Source organism: Cyrtonyx montezumae, unplaced genomic scaffold (assembly GCF_038088225.1).
Source record: "Cyrtonyx montezumae isolate F1298 unplaced genomic scaffold, pur_monq_1.0 scaffold_63, whole genome shotgun sequence".
Lineage (NCBI taxonomy): Eukaryota > Metazoa > Chordata > Aves > Galliformes > Odontophoridae > Cyrtonyx > Cyrtonyx montezumae.
Genome location: NW_027072071.1, coordinates 289,904 through 312,887, shown reverse-complemented (window position 1 = coordinate 312,887; position 22,984 = coordinate 289,904). Strand labels below are relative to the sequence as shown.

The window sequence follows — 22,984 nt, the reverse complement described above, 5'->3', positions numbered from 1 at the left end:
TACCGGGGATCTGCACTTGTGGCATTGTTCTCAGACAACTCCCTCCACTCCAATTTGTCAGAGTTCCCAGGAAATGCCAGTAGTGCACTTTGTCAAAGATCTACACTGTCCTGACTAGCCCTCTGTGCCCTGCACTCTAGCTCTGCATGCATGGAAACCTGTCCCAGAGGTGCTCCAAGGTCACTCCTGGTGTCTGCTCTGGGTGCCCAGCAACCTCCGGGGTCAGACATAAGCCAAGTGATTTTGACCAGAAGATCTTCAAGGATGATTTGCAGATGCCCATAATCTCTGTCTTTCAGACATACTTTACCCTTTTCCCCTTCTTTTCCCCCCTTTTCCCCTTCTTTTTCCCCCTTGTCCCCCTCTTTCCCCCCCTTTCCCTTTCTTTTTCTCCATTTTCCCCTTATTTTTCCCTTATTTCCCCTTTTCCCCTTCTTATTCTCCCCTTTCCCCTTCTTCCCCCTTTCTCTCTTATTTTTCCCCATTTCTCTTTCTTTTTCTACATCTCTCTTTCTTTTTTCTACATCTCCCCTTTCTTTTTAATCCCTTCCCCCTTCTTCTTCCTCTTTTCCCTTCCTTTCTCCCTTCCTTTCTCCTTTTTCCTCCTTTTCTTCCCCTTTCCTTTTTTTCCTATTTCTTTCCTCCCTTTTCCCCTTCTCTTTTCCCCTTCTCCCCCAATTTGTCCACTTCCATTCTCTCTCTTCTCCCCTTTCTCTCCTAGTATTTCCATCACATACCCCTCAAGGAAGATAAAATAACTGTCCTGCCAGTGTTTTGTCACCTGTGATCCAATCAGCATACAGCAGATTTCAAGGCAGCTCATTGCTCAAAGAAGAGCTTTGGTACCCAATCCTAAGCCACTGGTCTTGACCTTCTGCAGAACTTCACAGGCAGCACTCAGTGATCGGTGTTTGGAGGTGCAGTTCCCTTCACATATTGCACATTTGAATCCCTGAATGCAGGTTCTGTTCATGCACTAGGACAATAGTTTCAATTTGGGCTGTGCCAGTGTTAATTAGGGCTGTCCTGCATTTGTGTTTATGCATGGAGACCAGACCCTGCTCTGCAGAAAAAGCAGGGTTGTTGTGTGAGAAATTTTGCTTCATTCTTGCTATCTTGTTCAAAAGTAATGCCCTGGGAGAATGAATCCTGACCTCAGCCTTTCCCACGCTCGGTAAAGAGCTTCGTAATCTCAGTGCTATGACCCAGGTGTGATGCAACGGATGGCACCTCCTGCTATGCCCGTGGCTACGTGTGCTGCTGCGTCCTGGTGGTTGGGGGTGGCAGGGAAGGACACAGCCCACAGCACTGACCAGGATGCTGGGTGGGGGCACCCAGGAGCCCTCAACAGAGAGAGGTGGAGAAGGAGGAGAACAGAGCTGTAATCCTGCTGGCAGCTCACTGGGAGGGAGATTTCCTATGGGATGTGGAAAGGAGCAGATGGAGTTCAGAGCATCCCAGAAAATTGTGGGAAACTGCTGATCTTGAAGGAAGACCTAAAAATGTTCTGCCACTCAGGAGTTGCCCTTTCTCCTCTGTGAACTCATCGCTTTGAGTATTTTCCCAAGAGTGTGGCTGTGCCCATTTGTGGACCTTACAGAAATACAAAGGCAACAGGGACTTTTTAAATTCTATATCTTTCCCGCTCATCTTCCAGCAACTGTCACTTCTTTGGAACTTTCAGCCAGATAATGCTCTGCTTTCACTTCTCAATTTCTCCCGATTAGTCACAGAACCACATCTAAAATTGCTGCACCTCCCTTGGTTCTCCTCCACCTCCTCAAAACTACATCTTGCCTCCAGTGCATTCTAGGAATGTGAAGAAACAATGGATCTTATTTCTGACAGGTTCTTGGATATTTTTTTATAGCTGTTGGATGGGAGACAGCTTCATTCAGTGCAGCACATGGATGTGTGTGAATGATCTCTCCACCTCTTTTAGTCTTATAGAAAGTGAATACCCCAAGCACGTCTCTGAGCAGAAGGGGAGTGTTCCCAGATGTTTCCACTTACACTTACAGAATGATAGAGTCAGTAAGGTTGGAAAAGACCTCTAGGTTCATCAAGTCCAACCATCAGTCCATCCCTACTCTGCCCACTCAATAAGGTTGAACAAGACCTCTGAGATTATCCAGTCCAACGCCAGCCCATCCCATCATGCCCACTAACATATCCCTCAGTGCCGTATCTCCATCGTTCTTGAATACCTCTCCATGGATGTTGACTCCAGCACTTGGGCAGCCTGCTCCTGTGCCTGACCACTCTTCTGGAGGAGAAATTTTTCCTGATACCTAAGAGCTGAGGTGAGACAGCTCACAGTAAATAGAGTTTCGAGATGAGCTTATAGTCTTGGACAGGTCAGGTGGTTGTGCTGACTCCCCTGCTAATTAGTTCCCTATTGTTCTAAGTTCATGCAGGTACATCACATGCCTGGCACAGCCCTTTATGCCCCCTGGGAGCTGTTGCACTGGCTGTAAGCTGCACAGTAAATGAATCCCAGACCTTTTCCCCTGTGCCTTGCTCTTGCCTTGGCGTGCCCCGCGTTTTGCTTCCGGGGTTTTCCTTGCTTAGTAGGGAGAAGAAACACATTGCAACCCATGGTACCTTCACCTTGCTGCTGCACTGTGCCTTTATTTGGCTGCTCTTGGGGAGATTCAGGAGACATGAATGGGGAGCAAAAATCTGCACCTTGAACTGGGCAGGGCCCCATGAAAAGTGCTTGTTATCTGCATTTGCATTTGCTGTTCCATGTCTTTAATTAAAAGCTCCAAGCAATAGAATAAATTACATATGCATTTTTATTAGACAAACACCAGAAATTGAAGAGAGACAAACAGTCATGGGACACATTTTATATACAAAATCTGGCTGGAAAAAAAAAAAAAAAAAAGAAAACGACAACCATGACAAAACAAAACAAAACAAAAACCAAAAAGCTTAGCAGTAACAAGCGAGCTGCAAATTTAAAACAGAGGGATTCCCATTCCACAGCGGAGCTCTGCACGTGTGTGAGAAAGGAGGTTCCCAATGAGGCTCCTGTGCCACTGGACATCGGGTTCAGGTGGCCCCCATTCTGCTGTCCCCACCCCCCCCCCAACTATGCTTTGGTGAAGGACCATTGTCGCAGTGTTTTCTGGTGAAGGAAGGAGAGCTTTAGCTTCTGTAACTTCTCCGAGAGGAGGAGCTGGAGAAGAACTTCACGCTGGAGCTGCTCCCCCCACCCATGGCACTGCTCCCCCCAGGCCCACTGCAGCTGTAGTTGTTCCCCATGCTGCACATGCCCCCACCCATACTGAGGTTGCTTCCTCCTCCATATCCTGATCCCACGGTTGTTCTGGTCACGGCTGCAAAGAGATTGAAAAGTAATCAGGCTCCGGGCATTGGTTTTTCAGTGCAGAGGCATAAAAATGCTCAAGTGAGGTAATTTTATAGATTTTAGAGACTTACAGATATTCACTGGGACACCATCTCCAGCCAGCCTATATGGGGAGAGAACAGCAATATAAGAGGACAAGAATTCAGAAGACAGCAGGGGGAAATACATGGGCTATTTTGTAGAACTACTTTAAATATTTGGCATAGCCCATGGATGTTCCTCACAACGTCTTCCATCACCCAGCCTCCCCCTGCCCCTGGGTACCCCTATCAATGTGTGCACTTCAGAAGGGAACATCCCACCCACGTTTTGAGATATCCCCCACCTCCTCCCTCATTTTATATCGCTTCTTATCTCCAGGTCTTTGGGTGCAATGGAATGTGTCCATGTTCAGAAAGCAGCACACAGAGAAAAGTGACATATGCTGTTATTTCTGCAGGGATTCTGCACCCACCTGCACTCCTCGCCCTCCAGCAGCTTCCTGTAGGTCGCAATCTCGATGTCCAGAGCCAGCTTGACATTCATCAGCTCCTGGTATTCACGCAGCTGCCGGGCCAGGTCTGCCTTTGCCTGCTGCAGGGCATCTTCAAGCTCCGCCAGTTTGGCTTTGGCATCCTTCAGGGCCAGCTCCCCACGCTCCTCAGCATCTGCGATGGCTGCTTTCAGGTTTGCACACTAGGGGAGAGAAACCCTTGGTCACGTTCCCCCACTTGGCTCGCTCCTTTTCTACCTAAAATCACAAGGTCTTCTTCCAGCATCACCAATTTAACCAATTTTAGTGACTTTTCTGCTTTTGACAGAAGAAAGATCCAGCTAAGCAGAACTCTCCTATGTTGCTTCAGGTATTTTCCTTCCATTCTTCCAATCTGGAGGGTAAATTGATTTAACCATGGATTTTCCTGCCCTGTACCTGTTTCTTCACGCTGTCAATCTCAGCCCGCAGCCGCTGGACGTGCCGGTTGAGCTCAGAGATCTCCTGCTTGGTGCTGCGGAGATCATCCCCATGCCTGCCTGCAGTAGCCTGCAGCTCTTCATACTGCCAGGGAGAGGAACAGAGGTCAGGGCAGAATCCAGCATTGCAGAGTGAAGCAGCGTGTGAGTATCACATCATGGAACCATGGGATGCTTGGTTTGGAAGGGTCCTTTCAGATCAGAAAACCATAGGATATTTGGGTTGGAGGGGACCTTGAAAATCATAGAATCATAGGATGTTTGGATTGGAAAGGTCCTTACAGCTTCTCCAGCCACACTCCCTGACCTGGGCTGGTCTCACTCCTCCATGAACTGCCCAGGGCCTCATCCAGACTGGACCTGTGCACCTCTAGGGATGGGGCACCCACAGGTCTCCCTCCTGTTTCTAAGCTCCCTCTAAGCATTAAAAGATTGCAGTGAGGTATCTTTGAAGCCTTCCCATCACCAGGCTGAACTCCCCCAGCTCCCTCAGCCTTTCCCCATAGGAGAAGGTTTTCCTGGAAGAGTTAGCCCTTCTCTGATCAAGACAAGACATGAAGACAGCAGCACGGAAACCCCCAGCTCCTTCACCTTAGTTTGGTACCAGGACTCAGCTTCAGCCCGGCTGCGGTTGGCGATGTCTTCATACTGCGCCTTCACCTCCGCAATGATGCTGTCCAGGTCCAGGTTGCGGTTGTTGTCCATGGTCAGCACCACGGAGGTGTCAGAAATCTGGGTCTGCATCTGGGACAGCTCCTGCAATGGGAACGGGGTAAGCTTGCACCCATTGGTGCCTCCTCATTGCTAAGGATGAGCACGCCAAGCTGGGAGAGGCTGCAGATCGTTATCCGCACCATTCTAAAGAGCGAAGAGTTCAGCATCTCCCGGGGGAAGGAATTAAGGGCTGTTGGAGGGAGGTGGGTGGTTGTACTCACGGCTTCATAGAGGGCTCTCAGGAAATTGATTTCTTCGGTCAGTGCATCTGCCTTGGCTTGTAGCTCAACCTTGTTCATGTAGGAAGCATCCACGTCCTGGAGGATGAAAGAAGTGGTCAGTGAGTTGTGAAGTCTTGTTCACAGGGATGTGAGTATCATTGCAGTTGCAGAGCAGGGAAGAAGTCATGAAGAAGACAGAGAAGAAGTCATGAGGGCATCAAGAAGTACGGATGAGTTTGTGGATGGGCAGGGGATGGAGCTCTGCAAAGCCAGTGAGCCGCAGTGCGCTCTCACCTTCTTCAGCGTCACAAATTCATTCTCTGCAATGGTGCGCCTGTTGATTTCATCTTCATACCTAATGGAGAAGGCAGAGGGAGCATTGTTTAGGCAGGTAGCAGACGGAGGTGATTTTAGTATGCTGGAATGAACTTCCTTAATAGCAGTTTGCATACAATGTTCTTTTCTCCTACAGTGCATCTGAATAAGAGACCACGAGCATGTTCTTAGGCTGAACTAGTTAAAACAAGTACATTCAAAAAATAAAAAGTGAAAGCATCTCTGCTGTTCTTTTTCTCCTCTTTCTGGCCGTTACTCATACCCCTTCTGCCTCTCTTAAAGCAAATTAAGCATGCTGCTTCGAAACTTTCAGACCTACCGTGTAATTTTTTTCTCAGCGCTAGGTAATTTAGTTAATAAGCCTTTGATCATATTCTAAATTATTCCCTGAATATTTGTGCGTTTGGATCTGTTACTCTGTTACCGTTTATCTTGAGAAAATGGCACAGCCTCTGCTGTCGGGAATTCCTTCACTGTTGGGATTCCTGCATCCCAGTGCTGGAGGACTCACCTGAACCTCCAAATGGCTGAAGGATGGGGGAAGCTGCACCCATCGGGTGGACAGAGCACCTCCCTTGGACTTACTTCTTCTTGAAGTCCTCAACCAGGTACTGTGTGTTGACGAGCTCTCCCTCCAGCCTCCCCTTGTCGCTCAGCAGGCTGTTCAGCTGCATCCTCAGGTTGTTGATGTATGCCTCAAAGAGAGGCTCCAGGTTGTTCCGGACTGTTTTCATCCCCTGCTCCTGCAGCAGGCTCCACTTGGTTTCCAGCACTTTGTTTTGTTGCTCGAGGAATCGGACCTGCAAGAAGAAATATGCTGAAGATGTTTGGAAAGGGCAGAGATTGGAGTGAACTTCCTTTGCAATGTTGGGGTTCCAGTACCAGTGAGGGGTACAGTACCATTTCCACCTGGTTTTCACAGGTAAATTTACCTCTTATAGAAGCAGGGATTTGCAATTTGATTGCCATTTTTCTGCTCAGTGTGTCAAACAAGCATTAGAGCTAATTTATTTTCCCTTTCTTCCCTTTGATTAAGCGAGAGCAAATAGGATGTTGGAAATCAGATGAGGAACAAAACAGGATTTGAACTCTCATTAAGAAAAGTACCAGTTCCCCCTCCCCTCAGCATTGCACCTCCACTTTGCAAAATCTCTGAAGTAATGCAAAATAATGCAGCATTTTGCTTGGAAACAAGAGGTGCTTCTCAACCAGGAGAGGCATTAAGCAGGTGCTCATGTGCATCTAGTGCACTTAATGAGGAAATGAAGTGGACAGACAGTGTCGGATCATATTTTGCTATTTTGAGCAAACAGTCCCAACTTGCTGGTACTGTTTCACTCAGAGCTTTAAATGCCTTTGAGGAAAATTCAAGCGCTGAGAAGCTTACAACTCCCTAGTGCTGGTTTGTGCTCTTCCTTTTCTGGTCATTTCAGAGGGGTTGCTCACATCTTGCTTTAATCACCTAACACCTGTTATCCTGCAGTGCTCAATGGAGAGAGCCCAACACCTGCAGAGAGGTGGAATTGTCTCTGAAAATTTTCGTTCTCCATTTGCCTATGAGATGCCAAGCAGCAAATGAGAACCTTGGATGCTGGGTGATGAACTCATAGCAACCACTGCACAGCAGGTACCGCTGCCTGGAGTTCCAGGGACAGAGGCGTCTTCCAGTCCCATTCCTCATCACCGTTCCTTCTTGCTCAGCTCATGTGCTTGTCACGCAATAAGAGTCCCCATCAAAACACGACGACAGGGAAGCTCATGGCTCACCTTATCGATGAAGGAGGCAAATTTGTTGTTGAGGGTTTTGATCTGCTCCTTCTCCTCCTTTCGGATCCTCTGGATGCTGGGGTCAATCTCCAGGTTGAGGGGTTTCAGAAGGCTCTGGTTGATGGAGACCTCCTGGATGCCACCAGCAGGGAACCCAGGGCCACCCATGCCCCCTCCAAACGCCCCATATCCGTAGCCCAGCATGCTCCCAGCACCTCCACCAAACCCTGCAGTGCCATAGAAGCCCCCACCCCTTCCAGCCACGGAGATCCTCTTGCATCCACCAAAATTGTAGAGGCTTCTGCTCCCAAAGCCACCTCCAACCCTTGCAAAGCCGCTGCCGGCATTGCAGCCCCCGACGCGGGTGACAGAGCGTGAGCTGAAGCTGGTGCGGCACGTGCCGGGCACGATGGCTGATGCAGCGCTGAAGCCGCTTCTCCCCCTCTGGATCCTGACGGTGGACTGGCGAGACATGGCTGGTTTGGGATGGGGTGGATGCTGCGGCACGAGGGAAGCAGTGGAGGTGCTGGCCTGGAGCAAGAAGTGGGAGGGAAAGAAGAAAGATGAACCTGTGCTCCGCACGGGCTCAGGAGAGCCCTTTTATGCATTTATGAGACTGGGATGGGTTTGATGAGGTGGATCATCTTTCTGATTAATTAGGCTTGGCATGTCCAACAGCATTCTGGAGAGAGAACTCACTCCGCACACACGCCCTTGTGAAATAATACAGCCAAGTTCTGAGCAACAGTGGTATTGTTTGGGAATAACTGTCGCCTTTTGCTGTCTTTGTAGACAGGAGGACTCCGCACCATATCAAAGTGTTCGGGAGCTGCTGTGAGTCACCTTGGGCACGGGAGGGAAACACCGTTTGGTGCAGCTGTCACTCAGCTCCTGGGATCTTCAGTCCATGGGATTGCTCTCCTCAGCCGGTCTCTGTGAATGGGGCTTTAAGAAGTTGCAGTTTCTTGTGTTTTAGGGAAAGGAATGTGCCAGCAGGGCAGCAGTGTACAGTTCTGTAGAACATTGCACATAGCTTTATCCTGGGATTTTGTGATGTATGTCAGGGAGTCACAGAATCCTTGGGTGGCTTGGGTTGGAAGGGTCGTTCAAGATCAGAGAACCATAGGATGGCTTGGTTTGGAAAGGTCCTTCAAGATCACAGAACCATGGAATGACAGCATGGCTGGTGAAAGAAGGGACCTCAAAGCCCACCCCTCACCCTTGGGCTGGTCCCATCACTCAGTCAACTACCCAGGGTCCATCTATGGCCTTCAGCAGCCCAAGGTACACCTACACTTCTCTGGGCAGCAATGCCAGGACCTCACCGCCCTCTGTGTGAAGAATTTCCCTCTCATGTCTGACCCAGATCTCCCCTCTCTTAGTTTGAAATAAGCCTCATGGTCCTCTTCTGCAATACATCTACATAAATACATCTACTTTTGTCTCTATGAAGGCTTAGTTCCTTGAGCTGATGTCTTCCTCCTCCAGTGGACAGATTTTTCTGTGACTCTTAAAAATAATTCATATATTTATAGAGACATAGATAGAGAGGAAGGAATGAAAACTGAACATTCTGTCGCAGTCTTTTGTTCACACCTGGACTTCTACAGTGCTATTCACAGTTGCCATTTAGCTCTGTCACTGTTGTGCTGTTCCCCCGGCTTCCAAGCTTTCAACTTTGACATTTTAGGAGGATGGAAACAAAAAAAAAAAAAAGAGAAGAGAAAAACAAACAAAAAAATAAAATAAAAAATAAAAAGGAGGATGAAGGACTGTGGGAATGGAGCTGATCTGAATCCTCTGGCTCTATGGAAATAGAGTGCTCCAGGGCTGCTCCCAACTCCCCATCTATAAACATGATGTCATTTCCCAAAGATTAAATCAGCTCTCTCTGAAAGCTCTATCTGAAAGTGGGGTGCCATCAACCTGAATCCTTGAGAAAAGTGCTCCACAGGATCCTCCTTGCCCAAATCCTCAGCAATCTGGACACAAAGATACCTGACCCTGCCCTTTCCACTCACAGTTACCAATGCAATCCTTTGCTTTGCATAAACATCACAGGCAGTTCAAGTAACAAGTCAAATAGAAAATGTGAAAAAGCCTCAATTTTGAGGGATGGGAAGAGTATCTGGCCCTCTCTGTTTCAGGTAGGTCTGGAAAAGATGACTCATTTGTAATTAATTTACTCAAGAGGGTGACTTTGCAAAAGCATCCCCCCAAACAGCTTCAGCTCGTGTTTCTGGAGCAGCAATCCTCGGTTTATTTTGGTGGCTGTTCCAGGACTGAGCCTTCATTGTGAAGCTGCAGCTTCCACACTGCAACAGTCCCAGTGGGGCTGTTCACCAGATCTGGCTGTGTGCACATTTGCACACCCAAAGCCCTGTGACACTTCGGGCATTGCTCCCTGGGGTGCCCTCCGTCCCCTGTAGCTCCACCTGAAGCTTTTCCCCCTTGCTGTGCAGCTCAGGAGGGCATCAGCACCAAAGGGATTCCCCATCCTTTGCACCCCGGCAGCACCATAGGGCTGACTCAGGTTGTGCAGAGCCTGAATCCCACCCTTGGTTACCAACAAGTGTGATGAGTCAGTGCTTTCCTTTTCCCCCCTCAGGCTCCTTTTACATATGAGACTTGTCTTTTTTAGCCAAAGAATACGCCAACCGCGTTGGAGTCCATTGTTAATAATAGTAATAATACAGCTCCTCCAACAAAATAAAAAGAAATTAATTTCTTTCCATTTCACATTTGCACTAGGGTGGAGATGATGTGGTTGTCACTCATCTGGAAGGAATTTGAGAGGTAATTACAAAAGGCAGAACTGGGAGCACCAGGAGCTGCAGCTACAGGTCTGGGGTATGGGTGATGGCAGAGGGCCCCCACCCTGCCCTGTTGATGAAACACTGGGTTTCCAGGTAGCTCCCGGGGGAGTGTCTCCCCTTTACCCTGCAGCTCTGGGCATGTGGATGAATTTGCTGCTCCAGTGCAGATAGCTTGCCCTGATACATATTGCTTCTCCACCAGCAGAGTGTAATGCTCGAGCTGCTGTGGTTCTTCCTCCTGATCAGACCAGAGAGCCATGCTGGGGCTGAGAGCCCTGTGGTGCAGCTCTGGAGCCTTTTCCATCCCCTCCCTCCCTCCTTTCCTCCTCCAGGGATAGGTGGGAGATCCCTGGAGTGCAACCTGTTATCACACTGACTTGGAGGTAATACACTCCTTTGAGGGTAGAAATGTGAATTCTGGCTGCATCAGGGCAACTACAACTTGAGTGCCTGTAGTGGGAAATTTGAGCTGTTTTCTAGCGAGAGAGGAGACAGCTTCAACAACTTGCCATCGACTTCTGCCCCTCTCCAGCATCCATCGTGAGACGCTTCCATGGATGCTTCGACCATGGGAGCTTTTCATTTTGTGGTCGATGTCTGTTCTCAGGCAAGGTTAGAACCCTTTAGTAGTGGCTTTGTGTGATTTCTTTGCAAAAATAGACACTTACAAAATAAGAGCACGTCCTACTGACTCGTGTTGGTTCACTACCTAATCTCAGTTTAATTATCAGTAAAGTCAAGACTGTAATTTACATTAATTGCTTAAATTAAAGCCTTTGGGTTAAACTCGGGCTGCTAACCTAAATTCAAACCATGTTCATTTTGGCCATAATTTACTATATCATTCCAAACCAGCGTAGTCCCAGTGGTCACCCTGAGCTCTCTCCATGCTGCACCTCACAGTTGCTGCATGGCATGGACGGGACCTTTGGGAGCAAAGAGGGAGCTGGGATTCATCTCCCTGAATCTCATTTCCCCAAGGAACGAATTGGGACGAGCTGCTCTGGAGCTTTCCCATAGGTGTTGCCTCGTGCTGGGCGTTGCAGTCCTTTGAGCCTGTTCCCAGCAGTATCTGGAGGCCAGTCAGCTGGAAGTAGTGCAGGACTTTGAAGTGTAGGTGTAACCAGCTTTCTCCAGATAATTGGTTTTTGTGTTAGTGCAGAGACACTGGTGCAGCTCAGGGTTTTGGAATAACTTTGCTTTTATTATTGCTGTTGTTGCAGATCGGGGAGGTCTTGTTTCAGCCTATGGCTTGTTGCATCCTAAAAGAGCCTCTGACCTTGGGTGAGTATGTATCCTTCTCCTGCTCTGCATTCAACACAGCTGCTTGCATGGCAGTACTCAATCCTAAATTGTGCTGTAACATCTTCTGAGCGCCTTTAATGCCCTGAATAGGGCTGTGAACCTTCCAACCCAAGTCACACTGTGATTCCATGGTTCTGTGACCATAAAAGGCCCTTCCAACCCAACCATCCTGTGGTCCTACAGTCTGTAAGGACCTTTCCAACCCAGCCATATTGCGGTTGTATGATGCTGTAATCTTCTTTCTCACGGGTCTACGCTGAATTCTTCACTCCCCATAAAGCTGCAGTGGAAGTGAAGTTGCTGCATACCTCATGATTTCACATCAGCTTAATGCCTGCACATAGCACTGGGCTCCATCCTGCACCAGGACCGCTCCTGGCTCAGGGTTCCTTGCAGTCAGCCATAGCACTTGTGTGAAGTTCAATTTATCCAAGCAGGTAAAATAAACAAGTATTATTCATATGTTCTAGAAAGTACATCCGAAGGTGTCTCTGAACCGGATTTTGCTTTCCAGTTGAGTGCTCATCACAGATGGCAGCTGGGGGTGTTGCTCCACTGCTGGGTTTACTGTGTCCTTTGTCATCTGCCCTGCAGCCATTTTCTGTCTTGCTTCATTTCCAGACTGCGTGCATTTGAAAATTAAAAAGTAATAATTTTCTTGGGTGAAAAATCCGCTTTTGAGTCCAAAAGTTGCATTTTTTTTTAATTTGGGAAGCATTATGGGATCATTTCCACAGGATATGTTGAAAATTAATATTGGCTTAATTTTTTCTCACACCCTGCTCCTCCCCCCTCCCCCCCCCCAATATTTTTTTGGTAATTTAAGACCTGTTGTGATGCCTTGTTCTCTTATAAGTTAAGGGAGCTGCAAAACTGGTGCCAGCTGTTAAATAGTGCAGTGCAATCCCCCTGCCACAAAACCTCCTCTGAGACACAGAGGCTTTTTCCCAAAGCCATCATCCATCTCCTTGTCTGGAGGGGACCCTGCATGGTAGGAACAGCTCTTCAAGCTTGGCAGCCAGATCTGTGCCTTTCCCTTGCTCCTTTCCCTTGCTCAGGGCCCCCACCTGCTGGAGACAGCGGGCTGGGGTGTCAGGTGCCCACACACCTCTGTCTTTTTGGCCATGGGGATGCTTCCTCCCCCTCCTTTGGAGTACCCATGGGAGGAGTTGGTAGTGGGGGTGGGTTGGTTGGTGGATTACTGGGAAGAAGTGGGGTGCTTTCTCTTAGGGCATTTCCCAAGGGGCTGTAGGCCCTTCTCTGTTCCCCTCCTGCAGCTCTCAGAGCTTTGTGCTGGGTTCCCACTTTGCACCCATCGCTGCTGCTACCCAGATTGGTGCCCATGGAGTGGGGGGATTGAGTCCCAAACCTGCGCCCAGGTTTCACTGAATCCTCCAGGGGAAATGTGTGGGAATGGGGCTGCCAGATGCTGCAAGTTCACTCAGGATGAAGCTGAGTCCCCAGAACAACCCTTTGCAGTCCAGCATTTAGTGAGAGGAAGGGGGAAACTCCACATGCAAGCACTCAGTGAGTTATCAAACACTTTGCCCTCATCCTACCACTCTTTGCTGGTGCTGCCCTCCTCCCTTAGGAGGTGATATTTGATTACTTCCTTCCCCTCCTGGTGGCTCAGTGCAGAGCACCTCCCCATCCCCCCTCCCCAGTGCAGTTCTTGGTGTCCTGGCTGTGGTCCTGATGCCAGCACTGGGCTCCTCCACTGTAAGGTTTGCTCCATGCCTTGCCCATACTAACTCAGGGATCCTGTCCAAGCTTTTGACATTTGCCTTCCTTTCCCCAACTCCTCTGTTTTCCTGCTCCTGCAGGGATGAGCAGAAAGGATAGCCCCATGGTGCAACTCCTCCAGCTTTTGGCTTGCCCAGAGGCAGCCTGTCTTCCCTGTGCCTTGGTTCTCTGCCCAGCCCACTCTCTCCAGTGCTGTTCTGGAGGCTGAGTCCTAGTCCTGAGCTCAGGGCAGTGGCCATAGGATCACAGAATCACAGAATGGTTTGTTTGGAAGAGACTTAAAAGTTTATGGAACCCAAAGAATGGGTGGGTTCAAAGGGTCGTAAGAGATAACAGAATCATAGCAGCATAGGATGGCTGGGTTGGAAGAATCCTCAAATATCACAGAACCATAATATGGATGGGTTGGGAGGAACCCCAAACCCCTCCCTCTGTGGGGGCTGCTCCCACCCTCCCATCAGCTGCACCAGGGCCCCATCCACAGGCACAAGCACATCCAGGGATGGGGAACCCACTGGGCAGCAGTGCCATAGCCTCACCACTTCTGAGTTAAGAATTTCCTCCCTACATCTCACCCAAATCTCCTATCTTTTAATTTAAAGCCATTCCCCCTTGTCCTATCACTGTCTACCATTGCATAGTCACTCTCCTCTTGTTCACAAGCTCCATATAAGTACTGTGAGGCTGCAATGCTATCTGCCTCCACGGAGCCCTCTCATCTCCAGACCAGTTCTCAGCAGAGAATGAAGCCAAAAAGCAGCAGTTTTTAAAAATGACAGATGCTCTTTATTGGACAATACAGTATGGTAGGAAATGAAGAGGCTATAGCCATGAGGGCAAGAAGTTGGAGATCTGTGGCAATTCTTGTACACAGAAAGCAGTAACCTTTCCCCTGGGTTCCTGAGAGAATAGAAGGGGCTGGAAAAATCTTTAAATGGCAGCTGAAAGGTTTGGAGGTTGTAACGTGTGATGTAAGCAGGGGCTTGCAGAGCCTCTTGGAGCTCCTGTCCTTGCTGAGGACCTGGGGCTAAGGTTTCACAGGGCTGTCCCCATGTTGTGGGGTGAATGAAATGAATGCACGTGACCACCCCCCCCCGTTCAGCAAAGTGCTTTAAATGCTTTGCCTTAAATGCATGACCTCGTGGGGAGGACTGGAAGAGGGCTGGTATTGGGTACCATGCCAGCTCCCAAAGCCCCACTGATGACCTGCTACAGCCCGTGCTTTGGCCAGAGGTGCTCCAGATTCTCATGGTGGGGTCCTGGTCTCCCCCCAAATACCCTGAGAGAGGCTGGCGAAGGACGGAGGGAGGAGAGGGCGCAGCACAGCTATGTACAGCACTGATTGGTAAGGCAGGACATCGCTTTCAGAAGGCAGGAAGCACACCGTTGGCCGGAACCATCCTTATCTGATGGTCTTTTTGCTGGTGGTGGTCTTGGAAACGATCCGCACGCTGCCCCCCGTGCTGGAGCTGACCCCTCGGCTGCTGCTGGAGCTGAAGTTGCTGCCTCCACTGTAGCTGTAGCCTCCACTCCCGCCCCCGAATCCACCGCCGCCGCCGCTGCTGCTCATGGTGTAGCTGCCGCCGCCTCCCATGCTGAGACCACTGCCCATGCCGAGACCACTGCCCATACAGAGACCTCCACCCATACCGAGACCTCCACCCATGCCGCCGCCGTAGCCCATCCCGCTGGAGCTGCTCACTACGGCTGCAAGGGAACAGGGGTGAGTGAGCCCACCTCGGGGTCCTGCACGTCCCCCGGGTTGGGGGACCAACCCCATCACCCCATCGGACACAGGTGGGAGAGGGAAAGATACTTACAGACACTCACGGCTCCAACACCCTCTCCGGCGAGCCTGGTGGAAAAGGGGAAAGGAGGAGGTAATGCAGGTAAGATGCAGTGGTACTTGGGAGCATCTCACTGCGAGAGCATCCAATTGGGGAACTATCTGATGAGGAGACCATCTAAATGAGGGACCATCCAACTGGGAGGCCATCCAATTGAAGGACCTTCAAAGTGGGGGACCATCTAATTCGAAGAGCATCCTATTGGAGAATCATTCAACTGGGGAGTCATCTAGTTGGGGGACCTTCTGTTTGGGGGACCATCTAATTAAGATTTTCATGGCTTTCAGTAGAGTCTGTCTACAGCTAGGTTATGTCAGCAGCACATGTGGAAGTGGCAATGCTCATTTTTCTTAGTACATCAGATGCTAACAACCCATCTTTTTCCTAGAAGCCTCACATTTCAAAATACCCATCTCCTCCCTTTTTCTTACAGTGCTTTGTGCTTAGTTATTGGGGTGAGCTGAGACTTTGGGCCCAAAGAAACACGCAGCATGCAGGGAAATGTGACATTTGCTGATATTTCTGGAGGAATTCTGCACCCACCTGCTCTCCTCGCCCTCCAGCAGCTTCCTGTAGGTCGCAATCTCGATGTCCAGGGCCAGCTTGACATTCATCAGCTCCTGGTACTCACGCAGCTGCCGGGCCAGGTCTGCTTTGGCTTTCTGCAGGGCATCCTCCAGCTCTGCCAGTTTGGATTTGGCATCTTTCAGTGCCATCTCCCCACGCTCTTCTGCCTCTGCAATGGCTGCTTGGAGGTTGGCACACTAAAACAGAGGGAAGTAGATAGCAGTTTAACTTGGGCTACCCAAATCTGCAGTCCTGTGGTATTGTAGGTGCTATTGGGTCATTCCAGCATAGCACTGGGATGTATGGAGCTATCAGAGGGATGTCACAGGGTGGGTGACTGAGGAGCCACAGTCTTGTTCCCCATGAAAATAAACAACATCTGCACCTCTTTGCTTTGCTGTCATGATGCAATAGCTCACAGCTTCCTTCCCCAGCAAGAAAGCAGTAATCATAGCACAATCTCACATCAAGAGACCCTCTCCAGTAGGGGACAGAGATGGCTATTCCTGCCAATGCAGTATATGGCCTTCCATCCCTGCCCGAATCCAGGAGCATCCCCCCTACCTGTTTCTTCACACTCTCAATCTCATTGCGCAGCCGCTGCACCATCCGGTTGATCTCTGAGATCTCCATCTTGGTGTTCCTGAGGTCATCCCCATGGCGCCCAGCTGAGACCTGCAGCTCCTCATACTGGTGGGCAGAAAGGAGGAAAGCGGTGGTGAAGGATCACAGGGCTGGGAATGGTGGGCACCAAATCTAGGTGCGGGTTGAGAGGGAACTCTGAGCAGCTTGCTTAGCCCAGAGTTGGCAAAATATGCCAAGAAGGCAGCTATTGCCTTGCATTGAACACCTATGTGTTGTCACCTGCTTTAGGAACCTGGAAGGGAAAGAGCAGTGCTTTGCATCTAAGGCCAGGTCTACCGGCAGCTCTGTGAGCTGAGGATCAAGGTGTTTAAGCTTGGCTTCACAGCATGGAAACTCTGCTGACTGGTACAGAGGTCCACCAGCAAGCAATGGCAGTCTGTATGCAAAAGCCCATTGCAACATGCACAGAACACTGATTAATCTCTTGTGCAACGCTGTGATCTTTCCTTCACAAGTCCTGCTTCCTTTCAGTTAGCATGATGCCACACGGATTGCAGCATCTGAGGTCCCAGTTACCCACCTTGTTCTGGTACCAAGCCTCTGCTTCAGCCCGGCTGCGGTTGGCAATGTCCTCATACTGCGCCTTCACCTCTGCAATGATGCTGTTGAGGTCCAGGCTGCGATTGTTGTCCATGGACAGCACCACAGAAGTATCAGACACTTGCTGCTGCATCTGAGACAATTCCTACAGAAGACAGAAAAGAAATTGAGTTAACAGTCTGCTTTCTGCGGTGGAAACCATGGGATGGCTTCAGAGCTCTGTCTCCCAAGCCATTTTCTTGCATTTCACTCTATCTCTATTGGCACAGGGTTGACTAGGGAGTTGGTAGGGTTCATCGTACTTGAGGTGTTCAAGATACAAGGAGATGTAGCACTTGGGGGCATTGTTAGTAGGCATGGTGGGGTTGGTTGGGGTTGGACTGGATGATCTTAGTGGTCTTTCCCAACCTTAATGATCTATAATTCTTCTCTGATTCTACTTATCTGTCATTTTCTATCTTATGGCTGCATTGCAATTTCAAACAGGCAGCGATGCTTCCTCTTCTACTGCCGTGCAGTGCCAAGCATGGAATCAGGGACACAGAGCTGCAGAGGACATTGTGCAGGGACCCAACTTCTTACCGCTTCATACAGAGCCCTCAGGAAGTTGATCTCATCTGCCAGCCCATCTGCTTTGGCCTGCAGCTCCACCTTGTTCATGTAAGCACCGTCCACATCCTGAAGAAAAACAAAGCAAAGCTTCTGGTGCAAACCCACAGCAAAAGGATGTACATTTTTCGGGCAGAGGGCAAAGCTCAGACTCACAGGGATGTAAGTGGGATCAGAACTGCACCCTTGCCATGGGTATCTGGAGCAGTACTCAGCCCACTGCCCACTCCTGGTTGTGCTAACTCTGTACTCCAATGCCTGACCCTGCTGTGATGCTGCAGAACCACAGCTCCTGGCAACTCCCCTTGGGCTCAGACTTCTTACTGCATTCCACCTCCCCTTGCTCCCATTTTGCTCACCTTCTTGAGCACCACGAACTCATTCTCTGCACCTGTGCGCCGGTTGATCTCATCCTCATACCTGCAGAGATAGGAGAGGGTTTGGGTGGAAGTGAGGAGCCCCACGGAGCATGGGGAGCAGAGACGGGTCCCCCATAACTCATTGTGGCTCGTGAATTCATCCTGCGCTCCCATTTCTTTACAGAGCAGACACAGAACAAATGGTTACTGAGGCTGGACTTGCAAGGACTCCATGTATGAGAAGTCCTGGCTGAAATCAAAAGAATCCAATCTCTTCCCTTGGGAGATGCATGGCAGCAGGCACTCGTGAAGACCTTTGCCCAAAGCAAAGCTACGCAAAGGGTTTCAGTGTAGCCGGGCTGCAATACCCAGCAATGAGACCATTTGATATTTGATATTATAATCATGGTAATGGCTCTGAATAACCCACCACAGCTTTTAATTCACACACAAAAATAATAATAATAATAATAATAAAAACAGCAAAACTCTGATTCTTTAACCGCAGTTGTGCAAGGGCAGGTTGTTAACTAAGCCTCGGATTACGTTTCTGGGGAACTTTTTATGGCTCTAAGCAACATCCTCTCATCAGATAATCAGGGCAGGGCTTAGCTAGAAAGCCAACAAAGCATGTGGGCTGTTGTGGCAAGGAGCTGGCTTTGAAAGGCAGGTTTGTGCCAGTCCTCCAGCTAATGCTGGTTAGCATCTCCCTGCAGCTGGAGCTTGGGTGGACAACAGGCAAGATCGAAATGAGCCAGTGGGTGGGGAACCGGCTCCAGACTTGAAATAAAACATGTTCTCTTGCCCAGGCAGTAGCTCCAAGATCCAGACAATACCCTTTGCCATTTTTGCATTAGCTGCTGCTTCCAAAAGGCTCTAACTCATACCAAGACCTGAAATGCACCCAAGGACAACATACCAGGAGCTGGTTTGTGTCAGCCCTTCCTGTGAGATCTAGCCAGCCCCCACACCCAAAATCTGACTATTCACATGCTTAGCTCTCTAATATTACCATGTCTCCGTCCTTCAGGCTGTTTTACTCAAATTTACAGTTGGCCAGATCTGGTTGCATGAGGGAGAAATTGTTCTCACCAATGGAAAACAAACTGCCGCACCTAAAAAAAGCACCTAAATGTCCTCAGAGACAGTGGGCACCCACCAACATGTCCTGAAAATGAGTCATCCCCCTCTGCTTAGTGCCTGTGTCAGGATGGGGCTGGTGGCTTCCCCCTTAGGCTTACTTTAAGGGAAGCTGAGGCAATGGGCAAAGAAAAGAGTTGATCATTTTCCATGTGATCGGAGCTGGGTGAGGATGAGCATTTGCGGGTTCCCTGGGGCCCTTTGGAAAGCTTGAGATTTCCTTTGCTACAACAGAAAATTGGGGATTTTTGGAGCTGGCTACATTTCATCCCTGTTTTCGTGTCTATTGCGGTCATGAGCTTTGCTCTTTGCTATTTTCAGGTGATTTTTTGGGAAGCCCAAGGGATCAGACCATGGCTCTATGACAATGCATGAGTGAGTCCCACGCTAAATGCTGATCCTGTGTGCGAGAAACCCAATGTGAATAGAGGTAACCAAGACCAAATTTTTCATTTTGCAGACTGCAAGGGGAGCCCAGTGCAAGCACAAGGCATGCACCACAGAGCCCAGCCTCCCCCCACAATCGATTTTCGTCTACGTTGACCTACAGAGCGCAATCTCTTACTTGTTCTTGAAGTCCTCCACCATGTCCTGCATGCTCCGCAGCTCTGAGTCCAGCCGTCCCCTCTCCCCCATCAGGCTGTCCAGCTGCCGCCTCAGGTTGTTGATGTAGCTCTCAAAGAAGGGCTCCAGGGATTTCCTGGTGACTGTGTGGCCCTGCTCTTGCAGGAGGCTCCATTTGGTCTCCAGCACTTTGTTCTGCTGCTCCAGGAACCGCACCTGGGGAAACAAAAAATGGCTGAAACCCACCAGAAAGAGAAGAGAGAGTGTGGGATGAAGATCTTCCTGCAGGAATTCAGTTCTCCAAAACAGCATGAGCAGCTTAGGGAGAACATGGATTATCAAGCTGCCAAGCACCTGTGTTTGTAATTCTAGGTATTTCTCCCTTCACTGGATGCTCAGCCCTCCTTACTGGTTTCAATTGATGGTGTTGTGTGGAGGAGCTTTGCCCCTTTACAACCCATGGAGTATCCATGCAGAGCCAGGGCAGTTTTTTAGGCAAAGGGGGGATTTGCTATGTCAGAGAAATGAGGATATGGAAATCTTGTCCTTGCAAAGAGTGTAGGACAATTCTTAATGTTCAATCAAGCATGGATTAGTTCAGGCAAGCCCTGAATCCAAAAGAAGCTCTTCCTGCTGTTCTTTCCTCAGGCAACAGAGGATGTGCCCGGGCTGAGACCCACTTCTCACCTTGTCGATGAAGGAGGCGAATTTGTTGTTGAGGGTCTTGATCTGCTCCCGCTCCTGTGTCCGCACCTTCTGGATCTCAGGGTCGATGTCCAACTTGAGGGGTGCCAGCAGGCTCTGGTTGACGGTCACTTCATGGATGCCACCGGGTGGGCAAACGGGGAACCCAGGGCCGCCGCGACCACCAAATCCAGGACCTCCCATCCCAAATCCACCCAGCCCGTAGCCACCACCGCCACCAGCTCCTAAGCCCAAAGCAGCGCCTGCTCCGCCACCATAACCCAAACCAAAGCCAGATCCTCCACCAAAGCCGTATCCGGCACTGGCTCCACTCCGCAGCCCTCCGCCGACCGAGCTGTAGGAGATTCTCTTGCTTCCACCCAGGTTATAGAGACTTCTGCTGCCGAAGCCGCCGCCGGCTCCGAAGCCTCCTCCGCCTCCAGCTCTTCCTCCTCCAACTCTGGAGACTGAGACGGAGCTGAAGCTGCTCCGTGCACCGCTGCTACCTCCCACGATAGCAGAGCCTGAGCTAAAGCCCCTCATGCCCCCTCCGGTGGAAGATCTGTACGAGATCCGGCTCATGGCTCGTGCAGTTGGAAATGCAAAGAGCAGGAACGGGAAAAGAGCTGGTGATAGAAGCTGAGCAGGAGGAAAGCAGCAAAGGGCAACGGAGACAGAAACCCCTGTGATGGGAGAGCCTGGGAGCCTCCTCTTTTATCTGCTTGGAAAACTTGGCACAGGGATTCAGAACTTGACGTGCCTTGCAGCAACTTGCCTTGTCAAACACACCTAGGCTACGTCGAGGCGCTGAAAAATGCATTGTTTGCAGGCAAGAAAGTAACGGAGCAAGGGAGCTCCCCCCGCCCCCAGAGCCCTGAGTCACCAAGGGAGAACTGGACGGGATCAGCACGAGCAGGATGCGGCACGAAGCTCCCAGAGCCCCAGGAGATCCTGCTCACTATGCCAAGCTCACCCGTTGGAGCAAGCTTCCCTGTGCTGAAGCGAGGGGAAATTTGGAGTTGGGCACACTGAATGATAAAAAAAAATGAAAATAAAAAATAGAGGCTGGTGTCCTCAGGTCCCAGTCTGGGGTTGTGTTGCATTACATGGTGAAAAAATAGGGACTGTTGTCCCCAGGACTGCCTGATTTGGGGTTGTGTGCCCTGCGGAGAACTGGAGGGGATATCCTTCCCAGCACAGTGCTTTTGGATCCTTTAAGAAAAGGGCTCTGAGTGATCCGGGTCTGAGTGGGAGGTGTCAACTGGTTGTTTTAGCAAAAAATTTTCTCTCTTCATTGCAGGAGGAACAGAGAAATCAATCATCATTGCTTTTTAAGACAGCAAGGGACTTGACTTTCCAAAATAATGTGAAACTGCATTAAATAATGCCCTGACCCTTCCAAAGGAGATTCTACCGAGCTGCTGGGGAGTTGCTCTTTTGTTGAGCCTTCCTGCCATCTCAGGGCTCAGAACTTCCCTAGGAAGCTGTTTTCTATCGCTCCCCCAACATTCTCCCTCAAACCAGCAGTTTCCACATCACTGTGTTCATCAGGGGGAACTCACCACCTTCTCCCCCATCTCCCTCCCACCCCTCCCTCACTCTGCTGAGATCATCACGGATGGTTTTATCCTTGATTCTGAGCTCAGGTGAACCCGCCCTGCAGTGAGGCTTTGGGGTGGTGCAGAAGCAGTGGATGGAACCTCTTCTCATGTCCCCAAAGGGATGGGTTGTACATCTCCCACCCACCCAAACCCATCTGCAGCACAGACCCAGCCCAGCTACCATCTGTGTGCCAAGTAAACCAACAGCACATGGCTGAGAGATAAAGCTGAATCTCATAAACTGGCTACGTGAGCAATAAGTATGGAACTTAATCCAGAATGAGTTGCTCGGGGGTATCTGTGGCATCTCATGGCTTGTTTCTGTTGATGTGCTTCCAGCTGCCGTTTGCTCTGTCTGGGAACTTGAAAGAACCTGAGCAGAAGGGATTATTCATTTATTCGTTCTGTTTTGTTTTGTTTTGTTCTGTTTTGTTTTGTTTTGTTTTGTTTTGTTTTGTTTTGTTTTATTTTATTTTATTTTATTTTATTTTATTTTATTTTATTTTATTTTATTTTATTTTATTTTATTTTATTTTATTATTTCCTTATTGCAATCATAAAAGCATTCCCAACCCTCATCCATGCCACCCTCTGCGTGCTGCCAACAATGTGAGTCACGGGCTCAGAGCGCATCAGGTGAGCAGCAGGACTGGGGTTGGGTGGTAGCGAGGGGGTGCTCTCAGCTCAGGAGTGGAGGCACTGAAAACACCAAATTTTGCAGGGAAACTGCACCCACACCCACCTCTCCTGAAGCTGATGAATCTCTGTTTTCATGGTGATGCACAATGAACCTGATCATAACACCAATTCCAGGAATGCTGCTGGAGCTATTGGCACAAAATAAATGGTGATGGGAGAATGGCACGTGTGCTGGGGTTCTGTTCCTCATGGATGGATCCATCACTGCAGATGGAGCCATGGACAGGGGCCAGGCAGCAGTGCAGGGAGCATGCCTTTGGCTCCCAGAGCTATGCAAAGTCACACCTGGGAACCAAGTGCAGTGTTGTAATTAACACAAAGAGAAAAAGGCTTCATGGCAAGGCACTCATTACCTCCCAGCTCTTCTAGGAAAGCCTGTTGCTGCAGACAGTGGTAATTAAGTGGAATATTACAAAGGGCTCAGGAGAGCAAAGCAAGCAAGTGATGGGTTAGGCACAGAACCCGAGGACAATTCTTGCAGTGTCCCACTCACTGCCTGC

General features: G+C 49.6%; 2 protein-coding genes across 2 annotated transcripts; both read right to left on the bottom strand.

Annotated features, from left to right (window-relative positions):
- Window positions 1-2,780: 2,780 nt before the first annotated feature.
- Window positions 2,781-7,922, bottom strand: LOC136057359 (keratin, type II cytoskeletal 6A-like). Its single transcript, XM_065750064.1, has 9 exons — window positions 7,366-7,922; window positions 6,184-6,398; window positions 5,557-5,617; window positions 5,263-5,358; window positions 4,919-5,083; window positions 4,287-4,412; window positions 3,831-4,051; window positions 3,448-3,479; window positions 2,781-3,344 (listed from the first exon to the last, which is right to left on the bottom strand). Exons 1-9 carry the CDS (start codon window positions 7,837-7,839, stop codon window positions 3,154-3,156), a joined length of 1,581 nt encoding a protein of 526 aa, XP_065606136.1. The 5' UTR covers window positions 7,840-7,922; the 3' UTR covers window positions 2,781-3,153.
- Window positions 7,923-13,992: 6,070 nt separating this feature from the next.
- On the bottom strand, window positions 13,993-20,878 carry LOC136057365 (keratin, type II cytoskeletal 6A-like). Its single transcript, XM_065750075.1, has 9 exons — window positions 20,188-20,878; window positions 19,502-19,716; window positions 17,797-17,857; window positions 17,411-17,506; window positions 16,809-16,973; window positions 16,208-16,333; window positions 15,620-15,840; window positions 15,050-15,084; window positions 13,993-14,936 (listed from the first exon to the last, which is right to left on the bottom strand). Exons 1-9 carry the CDS (start codon window positions 20,764-20,766, stop codon window positions 14,632-14,634), a joined length of 1,803 nt encoding a protein of 600 aa, XP_065606147.1. The 5' UTR covers window positions 20,767-20,878; the 3' UTR covers window positions 13,993-14,631.
- Between the last annotated feature and the right edge of the window lie 2,106 nt (window positions 20,879-22,984).